The sequence below is a fragment of the Melanerpes formicivorus genome, unplaced genomic scaffold (genome assembly GCF_026170545.1).
Source record: "Melanerpes formicivorus ecotype bairdi unplaced genomic scaffold, bMelFor1.0.p_v2 SCAF_3, whole genome shotgun sequence".
Taxonomy (NCBI): domain Eukaryota; kingdom Metazoa; phylum Chordata; class Aves; order Piciformes; family Picidae; genus Melanerpes; species Melanerpes formicivorus.
The window spans coordinates 20992845-21004908 of NW_027142355.1; the positions used below are offsets into that span (position 1 = coordinate 20992845).

At 36.1% G+C, this 12064-nt stretch overlaps 1 protein-coding gene across 14 annotated transcripts in view; it reads right to left on the minus strand.

The window, feature by feature from the left end:
• Nucleotides 1-404: 404 nt before the first annotated feature.
• The window catches only part of CELF2 (CUGBP Elav-like family member 2), a 496995-nt gene continuing 485335 nt past the window's right edge, over nt 405-12064 (minus strand). For 13 of the 14 annotated variants that reach the window (XM_068168663.1, XM_068168606.1, XM_068168641.1 and 10 more), the window contains 2 exons: nt 11708-11851; nt 405-6313 (listed from right to left, as the gene is read on the minus strand). In XM_068168663.1, coding sequence (XP_068024764.1) covers nt 6186-6313; nt 11708-11851 — 272 coding nt within the window. In that variant the 3' untranslated portion in view covers nt 405-6185. The remainder of the gene's footprint in view (nt 6314-11707; nt 11852-12064) is intronic. The other variant, XM_068168591.1, reaches the window with a different exon arrangement.

Below are 12064 nucleotides of genomic sequence, written 5' to 3' on the forward strand. Positions count from 1 at the left end.
CCCATAATCTCTTCAGATGGCTTCTGTGTGTTTGTGTGCAGAAGCTTTTGCAGTCAGAAAGCTAACAAAAGCTACCTTCAATATGACTTTGCAGGAAACTCATTTAAAATGCTTCCTGCTCAGATAGATTATCAAAGTGATAAGGCATGACTAGGGGGCGGAAGAGAGGGAGGAAAAACAAAAACAAAGAAAACATAACATGTCTAAAATGTACAAATCCTCTTTTGCCCCCCCAATCAGATATTCACTTAGGTGGAATCGACTGTATCTTTTGTACACAACCAACAAAGAGGAAAAAAAGGAAAAAAAAAAAGAAAACAGGCACGTGAAACAGTGAGGTGTGTAGATGTATTACCAACACAGAATGACCACCAACAATACAACACACAAAGTAGAGAGACAAGTATTAGGAAAATGGTTTAATATTGGAGACAGAAGCAAAAAACTGCATCACACAATAACATACGTTACAAAAATAAGTCTGACTGTTTCAACTACACGGTTATGTTCACAATGAGGACAGAAGAATCAGAAAAAACTCTGATCTAAACAGCAAAAAAGCAAACCCCTAACGTTTTAACTAATACATTTATCCACGCAAAGTGACCGAGTACTCCTAATTCTAATTACCTTATTGTGTAACTGCACGATACAGAATAAAAAGTGAAACTTACCGCTTTTGTTAAGACAAAATTCTAAACACTAGATATAAGCAAAGGGAAAAAAGAAATCAAGCCAAAGTTTTGAATTCTCTAAACAAAACCAACTCTCTTTCTACTGTCCAGAAATCAAACTTGAAAATCAGTCATGATCGAGGGGGCCCACGAGAGTAAGCCACAAAAATTTCCATTTGTTTTTTAATCTCCAGTATAAAAAATTCCACTGGTACAAAATGCATAAGTACAATCAAGTTGTAGAAATAGGAAAGCCTGCTTTTTTTTTTTTTTTGTCTTTTTTTTTTGTTCTTTTTTTTTTTTTTTGGCTCAAATTCCATCAAACAACAAAATCCAAATGCATCAATAAAACAGAAACAATACTCAAATGGTCTTACAGTTTCCACTAGATTGCATTAACTTTGGCTTTTCTCAGACAATACTTAAAAACTAGTTTGTAATTCTAAACAAAATGATATTATTATTAATCTACAAACAACAATTCTCACAGCACAAAAAAAACACAAATACTTTTTTTTTTTTTTCCTTTTCTTTTGTATGACATTATCCAAAAAGGTAATGAAACTACAGCATATTTTTTCCTTTTGTTAATTAGCACTTAAGATAATAAAAACAGAAACAGTAAAATGATTCCAGAGTAGCACAAGCCAAGGAACTGTAACCCCTATGGTGAAAGAAAGATGAACTTGTTACTCCTTTGAGGACTGCCATTTCATAGCAATTAGCTAATTTGTTTGAAAAAACAACTAGTCTAGTCTTTTGATTAGAATTTTGTAAAGCAATTTCCCTTGTTTTTCTTCCTCTCTTATTAGGCCCTTGCACCCTTGCAGCTTTTTCCTTTCAATATTTTGAAAGAGAACTGGTAGATAATTTATCTCCAAGGAGGTGAATGTTTGGGTTTTGGGTTTGGGTTTATTTATTTTTTTAAATTTCATTTCAAGACAGACACTTTTCTCAGCAATGACCCATTTCAGTTGCCTGGAAGTACAGAAGCATTCCTCCTCTTCCACTGCTAAGCCAATGTCCCATGTAGTGTAACTCGGGGCAGCTCGACACCGAGTTGCACTGCCTGAGGAGCAAAGGCATCACCGCTCTTAACTGCACTGACAAACCCACAGGACACACTAGGGCATCTAAAAAAGCTTTAGAAATTTATACGGTGGGTACAATGAGGAAAATTAGTGAAACAGTCTAAACAATCCAAATGATGATCTCATATTATATATATATGTACATATATATAATATAACGTATGTGAGATGATACTTTGAATATGCAAAATTGCTGCAAGTAGTACAAAATAGCCCTCAAAGGTGTAGGAAGGCCCCAGTAGTAGTAAAAACGTGTGAGAAAAGTATAGATCATTTATTTATAAGTGCATGTGCTATAAGAAGGAAACTTTTTTGCATCACTAGAGGCTAGTCCTTTCCATCCCAGGGCTCTACATAAAGAAGCATTTAAGTTGGGGATGAGTACACCACCTGATGATCACATAGGGCTTTGCTTTTAATTTTAGGTGGCTTCAAATGTAATTGGATAGAAACAGGGAGTGGAAGAAGGTATGGCACTTTAGCATCAGTAGCAGGTACTGCTGCTCACACACATTGGATTGGCAATGGATTCTCTATACCGGTAGCAATGAATCAAATTTGGTTGTTGGTCACTACTTGTGCAGTAGAAATGCAATCTAATCAGACTTACAAGGCAGTGAAGAGGGCTACCAGCATCTCTTTTCTGGTTTCTTACACAAAGCTTCCTCCAGCAAACACTCACATCAGTTACACATATACTCCCATGGACTACTTGTATGAGCAAAGCTATTCCTCTCTCTATGAGTGTCTGCAGGAGTAAGCCAATATATTGCCGTTACAAATAATGGCAGATAACACCAAACATTACAGTGTATGTAAACTTTATCCATAAAAAGTAGTTCAACTGCAGTGCATGCTGAATTTTCACCCAGGAAGATCTAGTGCATCTGATTTAAGCAAAAGTTCATTTATTTAAATTACAAAAATATTTTTTCTTTTTCTTTTTTTTTTTTTCTTTTTCTTTTTCCTCCTCAAGGTTTTCAAATGGTGGATTTACCACTCCTGTCTGGGAGCAGCTCACACAATAGATAATTAAAGGATTGTTTTCATTTTCTTTTCTTTTATTAATACTGAATAGCATATCCCAGCAGCATATTAAAAGCTCTTTAAGAAAAGACAAAATCCCCAGAATCTAAAAAGGAAAACCACAAGTTAATTAGGTTTTAAATAATTTTAGTTATAGATACAGAAGAAATTTAGACAGCAGTAAAATATTTTTGTCCTTCAGATCTGCCCTGTGCATTGTTCTGATTTCAACCATGTATTAAATAAACCACAAAAAACTAAGTATATATATATTTATAGATATAGATATATATATAAAAATAAACAGCAAAATGGTGAATGTATAAAAGGTATTAACACTCAAGACAGCTCTGGGTGGAAAGGGTTAAAAGTTCAAAACTTTCTCACCTTAGAGGTTTCCATACAATATGAAGAAAATACATAGTGAGGTTTGCTTTCACAGCATTGATGTGTGCAGAGTGGTTAAAAAAGTGAAACATGGGCACTTATACAATGTCTTACAAAAAACATCAAAGAGAAATAACAAACAATAACAATTTCAGGCAACAAGACCACAGGATAGCAAGTTAACAAACTTTTTAACCTCTTTTTTTTTTTTTCTTTTTTTTTTCTTTAAATATTAGGGATTTATACAAAACACATAATAAAATACCCATGTTATCAAATTACTTCACACAAGAAACACACTGAAGCTCTAGGAAGGAAGTACCTTTGGAATTTGGCACTATAGTTTCACTGATTTTTTTTTTTCTTTAAAAGAAAAACCGATCACATTTTGCTGAACACAAACACATCTAAATTGTTCACAATAAAAAAATGACATCAATGCGTCACAAGCCAACACAAACTTATTCTGGAATATTTTATCAGTTTTCACATGAATTTTTATTATTATTATTTTTTTTTTTTAAGCAAACAACTTTTTTTTTGTGTTTTTTTCTTTTTTTTTTCCTTTAAATTTTGTTGCTTTTTTTTGTTGTTGTTGTCGTTGTTCAAGTAAACCAATTTTAAACTTGTCCTTTATAAACATAGAACACTTAAGACCATAAGACTCATGATGAAACCACAACTTAATTCACAGAAGCACCAACGTAACACATTTTACAGTAACCTTTCTTCTGTACATTGAAACAGTATAAAATATAGGTAATTTCATGTGCATTAAACCATGGATTGTCTAACTGTGAGTCAGTTCAGCAAAAGGTGACACAAGTAGGTAGCATTTGCCCTAAAACAGGGTAAATATTTTCTTATACTAATCTACAAAAAGTGGTTCTATATATATACTTTAATGAGAAAGTGAGCCACCTAAAATGGCCTTATCAAAAACTTTACACTGCCTGAAAAATGTAAAAACTATTACAGACCTCTAGAGACTTAAAATCAGACAGTTTTTTTTTTTTTTTTTCTCAAACTGTTTTGGAAGTAGTCTGTTAGAAACCAACATTCTGTGCCTCTGGACACATATTGCTATTGTCACCAGTGACCAGGCAGAATGCCAATCCCTGTATAATACTTTCAAGTCTGTTATTTTATTTTATTTTTTTTTATTTTTTTTTTCATTTTATTTTTTACGAAATGAAAACAAAACAGAACCAAAAACCCAAATCAAACCAAAAAAACAAAAAAAAAAAGAAAAAAGAAAAACAAACAGAGGAAAGAAAGAAAAAAAAAAAATATTTTGCCACAGGTTGATTTTTATATCCTATCATTTAATTTATCTAATAATAAATTTCAGTCTTGCATGAATGCAGCAATGTTTTTTCACATTGACTTCCCAGAATTCATAGCTAGATGAGGTCACATGCAAATTTCAAAGGTCAAACTAGATCAAAGGTCAGTAGGAGAACCAAATATGATGTGAGGTCAGAAAGACATCAGAAACAATGACGGGACGATGAAACTTTTTTTTGGGTTTTTTTTTTTTTTGAGACGCCACAGGGACATGCTAGGCAAACGATGGGCTAACGGGCATGGAGATGTCTAGGGAAAAAACAAGGAAGAGGAAAAAAGTTACACAGAATCTATGCAGCACAAACAAAATCACTTTTATGGGTGCAGGAGAAAACTAATGCAAATCTTTTTATCAGTCGAGTCTATGAGCCGTTCACATAATTTGCATTAACTCACAATACTTGTCAACAAGAGCACAATGGAACCCCAAAAGAATCCATCTGAAAGGAGTCAGGGAGAATGGATTTCTCTTTGGGGAGAAAAGAGAGGAAAGAACCAGTTTCTACAAATGTAACAGAAAGGTATGGGCGGGGGGGGGGGGGGGGGGGGGGGGCGCGGAAAAAAGGGTCAGACAATTGAACTTTAAACCAGATAATGGAAACTACGAACAAAATAACCAGACAAATACAAACAAGAGGATAAAAGCGTGAACTGTAAAGGGTGTAGGGTTCAACAGTGAAAAAGCGCCCATTCTTGGCACAATTACTCTAGAGACTACTTCAAAGGATCTAGCTAGCATAGAGAGCTGCTCTTTAGGTATCCAATAAGTTAACAATAGGCAATAAATAACTTCCATTATTTCTGAGGCAGTAAAAATTTTGTATAAAAATAGAAATGCTTTTTACAAATAAAATTTACAGGCCTGTGGCTTTCTTTTTTTTATTATTATTAAATTTATCTCTCAAGAAACATCAAGTATTGACACTCATTTTATTTTTTTTTTTTTATTTTAAACCCTGTAGCTTTAGAAACAGATCTCTAAATCTTTTTTACATTAATCCTTTCCAAAAAACAAAAAACAAACAAAAAAAAAAAAGCCCAAGAATTTTAAAAAAGGAAAGTGAAATATAAAGACGACCAGTGTAAAATCAGACTCAGGTATAACGATACGTTGACTTGAACGGAAGAAAAACCAGTAATCAAATCTTCTCAAAAAACCAAGTTGACATAGTGGAAAGACTTGTTTCAATTTTTGTTGCAAAATAAGTGCTTCAACTGGCATGAGGCCATTTTGTTTAACCTATAAACTGCTGGTGCCACCCTGGCAAAATACAATCCATCCATAGAAAACAACTTTTATTGTGTGCTAATGGCACCAGGGTTCACAGAGTTAAATTGCACATTTGTGTTTTTTTTTTTTTGTGTTTGTATGTGTGTGAGTGTTGCTTTGAATTTCAAGACATTTATTTTTGTTTTAAAAAGGAGATAAATTATGCTGCAAAATAAAATACAGTAACACAACTCAGTAATTACTTGGCAAGGAAATGGGAGCCAAGCGTAATAAGAACAAGTGGGGAAATGGAAGTGGTAACTGTAAAAACTGTCTCTTGGTGAAGGTTGGCTCTATGTTCTTTCTTAACCCCCCTGCAGAGGACAGGTTTGCTCATGGGACTTACCCTAAGAAAGCTAAAATAAGAGCAGTAAGCATCTGGGGTTAAGATCAGTAAGGTTTGCTGTCATTTTTGGAGCGTTTCAGCTGAACCTTCAAGCGTTTCATGCCAATCTGAAAGCCGTTCATAGCCTGGATAGCAGCTTGTGCAGAGACTGGATTGTCATAGCTAACAAAACCTACGAGATAGAATGGAGGTGGGAGAGAAAGTGAACTACAGGTTAGAACAAATGTTGCAAGGTGTTTTGTTAGGATTTTATTATTGCTATTTATTTGTCACATGAACCTCACTTTTCTATTAGTTTTTTTGATCACATTTCATTTCCCATTTTCTCTGCGTTCCCTTTTACCTCCACAATATTTCTTTACTAGTTAGGATGCAGTTGGCTAGTTTTGGTGCAATGCAGCTTCCAATCTGTTTATTTACCTACCTTAGAAATTGAAGATATTTATTACAGTGACACTCTTCAGTGTAATATCTGCATACCTTTCAGTCTATTAGAAAGTATTATTAGGCCAGTCTACAGATGTGATGCTGAAACAAAAAGCTTTGTTACAGAAACAACCCCCGAACTTATATGCCTGTATGTGTTTGCACATGTGACTCTGAGCTCATGTGCCCTGGGTCCTGTGTGCTACAAACAGTCATCTCCTTGGGCTTAGCCTTGGGCTTAGCCTAGGACAGTTGCAATATTAATATCTGGTATTTTTACAGCTCCTTCCAGTTCAAGATCTCAAGGTACATAAAATGTTAATCAATTCAGACTCTTGGTCCCCAAAGGGGTATGCAAGCATCAAATTAAGCAGCATTGTAAAGACAATGGCAGGGCTTGACAAGAACTCCAGATCTGATCCTCGGTTGTGAGCACTAACTAGGGGGGTAACGCTTGCTCCGGTAATTCAGAATGACTGGCCTGGCTTAGCTTTCTTTTCCTTGGGAGACTAAAAATGCTCTGCTCATAATGGACTCAAATCTCCCTGATTCTGGGAGCTCAAAATTCATTTTCATATCTGGGCCTCCCACTTGTAATTGTAAAGCTCGCCTAACTGCTGCTCTGCCTAATTACTACTGTACTCAGCCTGCTATTATGCATCTGCTTTGAAATGCCCCCTCTTCTTTCCACTTGAATTTGCCATAACACGTATCCCTTCATTCTGCTAAAGCATGGATCCCACACACTTTGTTTTCAGACCTAACACAAAGGCTTCTAAGCACCTCTCTGATACCAGCATTCTTCACTTGTGCATCATGTCTGCATACTTTTCCAGTTCATAACCTCTTTTTGCCATCATTTTAACCTGTTCTATTACAGGTCTTGCTTCCCTTGCACTGCTACCCTCTTCCATCTCCAGTGTCAGAATGTCAATTTTTCTATTTTAAAAAACCCCACACCTCTTATCAAGTCATCTGGTCCTTGTCCAGCTGCTTTCCTTCACAGAGCATCTCTGGTTTCACCTTAAATCAACTTCAACAAACTAAATAAAGACTCTTCCCTGAAAATGAAGGCTCACTTCTGTTCCTTCCATTCAAAACCACTTAAATCTCTGCAGACCTTCTCCTGGCCAGAGTTAATATGCTCTATTCATGTTGTTTGGTGGTTGATTATTTATTACCTCCTTAAGGGATAATAAAAGTTCCTCTGCATGTTCCTTGATTTTTAGTAACTTTTTGTTACTTCCTTGCTTTCTTCACTAGATCACTTGCTCTTAATATTACTGCCATATCCTGAGTTGCTTCATTACTGCATTCATTCTTCCTTTCCCATATTTTCTTCTAGGAAATCTCATCTGTTTGCATGACTGCAATCATTGTATTAGCACAGTACTCCCATCAGCTCACAGATCTCAGCCTTGATCTCTAGGGATCCCCAGGGACAGAAAAGAGCTGTACCATGAGTTGGAAGGCAGTTGTAGCACCTTGCAGGCAGGACTCCATACCGAGATGCCACTACTCTCTTACCTGCCTTGACAATTCAGCATTTTCCTCTAACGCTTTCCTGACCTTCACTTTATTCTCTTATGTGCATTCAGAACAGTCTTCTGCTATGAACTTCTTAACACCTTATTTTGTTTTCTTCTTAGCTACTTTTAGCCACCTGAAACTTAAGCAACTGAGCTGAAGTAGTCATTTAGATTGCATCTATGCAGAAGTGGCTTTTCCATCCACCATTCAAGTCACTAATTTACACACCTCCCACTGTGGAGATTCAAACTGAGCTAAAACTAAAATTTAAAGTTACATTCTACCAATCTACCAATGAAATTCGTTTCAAATATCTTTGTCTTCCTTTTCACACCGAAACATTCAGCCAGAGTGTTCCAATAACTGTCCCTTTCTTAAAGGCATAGCCTAAAACGGTCACACCCACTGATGACAGAATAACAATTATCTCAGGCTCTCTTTACCTTACAGGGGAATGAGACAGGTCACCTCATTATATGTGTCTTTATCTCCTTCCTTGACTCAGCCAAAAATTCAAACATACAGTCTCTGTGCTGCATCAGTGGCCTCAGCCTTTATCATTCAGTTGTTACTCTGATTCACAACCTGTACCTTTAAACAGAATGCTAAATCTACGTTAGCCTGTTACACTTTCGTCTTTTCCCCTTTTGGGAACTTTCACTTATAAATCTGGGAGAGAAATCTGGCATTCTGCCCCTTTATTTAGCTTTTTCTGATTGCATCCTTTTTTTTGTTGTTGTTGTTTCCTTGTTTGTTTCGCTTTTTTGGTCTGAATGTAAAACTGTAGGTTACATGAGCATGGGCTGATGTTTCTTATCTTGTTTTAAACCTCTAGCTATCTCTACAGTCAGGATAAATATATTTAATCATTTGAGTAGCGCTTTTGCTAGGAGGTGGTCTGCATTTAATGCATTGATGTCATTGGGTTCCACCTCCCCTGCATTACTTTACATCTCTCATTTCTGTTATTCTAAGGTTTATGAAAGGTAAGAGATAAGCCTGAAGTGTGAAACCCGTTGTCTGCTGAATCAATTTGAGCTCATGAGAAGTCATGGAAGAGCACTTTCATCTGTAAACAGCCTGTCTTGTCATCCTCATCACCGTTTAATCTTTTAAGCATTCATTTGAGGTGGACAAGAAAGCAAATAATGTCGAAGTACATTTTCTGAAAAGAATAGTAATTTTTCATTTAGAAAAGCAGGGTTACATAAAAGTGCATCACTGTGTATCACTACCCTGCTTTCCTTCCCAGTTCTGACAGTAGGCAGTATTGGATAACCTTTTTCACCTTTCTGGTATTTGACCTGTGCTCATCTGTAATTTGATTTGCTCCTCCTTTGGGCAGGAGATTAGAAACTACAGTAGAAAGCACCAGGCATGTGCAAAACATTATTGCCATTATTATTATTTGGAAAAAAAGACCAAGCCCAAACTGTACCAAGAGTAATGAACATTAAATATACAGGGGAGAAATGGGTTCTTCAGATGCACTATTGTCCTGGATTTTGGGTGTGAAGACAGAGGAAAAATAAAGCTTTTTAAAACAAAAATAGATTATTCTTGCTAATAAATCTGTGAAGGTACATACAGTGTACACTAATATGTTAAATTATCAGGATTTATTCTGGCCTTGCCTGTGATTAGAAACATAATCAATTAGTCATCTACTGAATCAGAAAAATCTCAACTTCTCCACCACTGCAGTACTTTCTGATTTTTTGGTGACAGAATATCTGAGGGCAAAGAATGGGAAATTGAAATATTAGTGAATGCTCAATAATGCTGAAAAGAAAGAGTTCTTCATCCACTAGGTGTTGACCCATCAATTTTCCCTCAAATAATGTAACGTTGGTACATTGCTAAATTAGGTAATTGTGTCCCATAAATCCAGGCAAATTTGTAAGTAGATCATCAAAGAGTAAAAGGAAACCCTCAGAAACCAAGGGTGGGAAGCAAGCTGATGAATTGAGCCACCTGCCTAAACTAATCTACACTCTTTCAGCAGTCATCGCAATTGCTGCATTTCGATTAACATAGCTTGATTCAACATTCCATCAAGATTCCTGGAGACCTCAACAATAATTTTGTCACCTCAACATACTGACCGAGTTGGCTCCAAATCAATGGGGAGTCCATTTAAATTACACTTTTCAAATTTTCAACAGCCTCAGGGGCTGTTTTAACCCACTGCAGAAACTTGCTGGCCTATACTGGTCTAGATATGAACAATTTTTTTGCAAAGCTTGAAGAGGTCAATACTTCAAAACTGAACTGAAAGACCGGAAAAATGCAGAAAGAATGTCACACCTTTTCTCTGAACTGAATGAACTTTCCAAATACATCTTCAGGTGAAAAAACAGCCACTTTGTGGCAAGGCTTGAATTCCAGTGCAGTTGGTTATTTCTCAGTAATTTAATGTTTTTTTGTTTTCATGTTGAGGCAGGGTTTGCTTAGATAAATACAAATCCTTTCACGACGGGTTAAAGCCCAATAGCTGTGGAAACCCTGAATGGCCCTAGCAGAGACAAATCCTTAGACACATTTTAACAAAACCTAGATTTAAAAAAATTAATGATATGCAATGATATGGTAAATGGGGACTTCTCAGATGGTGCTGGGCAAAGAGTAACACTTATCAGCACAGAGGTGGTTTGGAAACCAGGGGGTTGTCTGGACAAATTACTCTTTTATCATACATACAATTGTGTTCCTTTACTTTGAGAAAGAATTGTCACTTTTATGGAAGCTCAAGTATTTTAGGTAAAACTTTATAAAACTTATCTGTAAGAGATTCTTTCCATCTCCTAGCCTTTCCTCATGTCTTGCAGAAGACTGAGCAATTCTCTAACTGATCTCCACATTCTCCACATTCATTAAAGCACTGAACTGATGCATCTATGACATTCAAAAGACAGTAGCCCACTTATCAGCCCTAGAACTTGCTTTATACCAACATATCGTCTTCCTGTTACGATATAATTTTCTGGAAGCTCAAAGTGCTCTCTGGGAAACTTGACACTGATCTTGTGAGGCTCCCTGCCCTAAGGTAAGGTAAGGGGAGATGCTACCTTCCATAATACACTGGAGCCCACCTGCAACAGCTCGAGCTGCATATGTAGCTGTCTGTAAAGCATTCTGCACTACACGTACACACCATTCAACTGCTAATTGCAAAATCTTGTACTTAATTCAGAAGACAGAAATTCCTGTAATGTAGAAGTAATGGGTTAAACATAGAGCCTTTTTAAGTGGCTCAGCTATACAATAGAGAATAATTAGGTATCCATAATAAGGCAGTTTAATAGTATACTAAATGACATTCTCCCACATAGGGTATAATTAGTTTTGTGTACTTGACACATTCATGTGAGATGTCAGACTGGCAGATGATCATTGTTTTGTTTTGTTTTTGTTTTTTTCCCATATCCAATTTTTAGTTAGAACTAGTTTGTCTGTGCATCTTTCCGTTCATTTGAGAATTAGCAGTCCGTTATTTTTGGAATGAGATTCCAGTCTGACATTTCTCACATTGCGGTTAATTTTCTTTCTTGGCCCCTTTTCAGTACAGTGCATGTGGTTTTTACTATTCAATTTATTAAATTTGACATACCAAAGCACTTGCTCAGATTGGTCTGTTTGTCAATGAAGACTTTAGCAGAGATAACATTTCCAAAAGGCATGAACATCTGTAGAATGTCCTGGTCTCCAAACTCTTGGGGGAGGTGGTAAATAAAGAGGTTTGCCCCTTCTGGACCTTTAGGAAAACAAACAAACAGACAAGTATGAAAACACCTACTAGATGTGCTATATTTAATCTATTTTTCCATACTTACTGAAGGTGATGTTCAGAAAGCATTTAGCTTTCCAACTTTGAAGAAACAAAAGCAAGCAGATCATCAAAGGAATAGAGCTGAAATGCAGCTCTTCAGAGCATCCAATCTTGAAAAGTGTTTATTTGGTGAGTGCT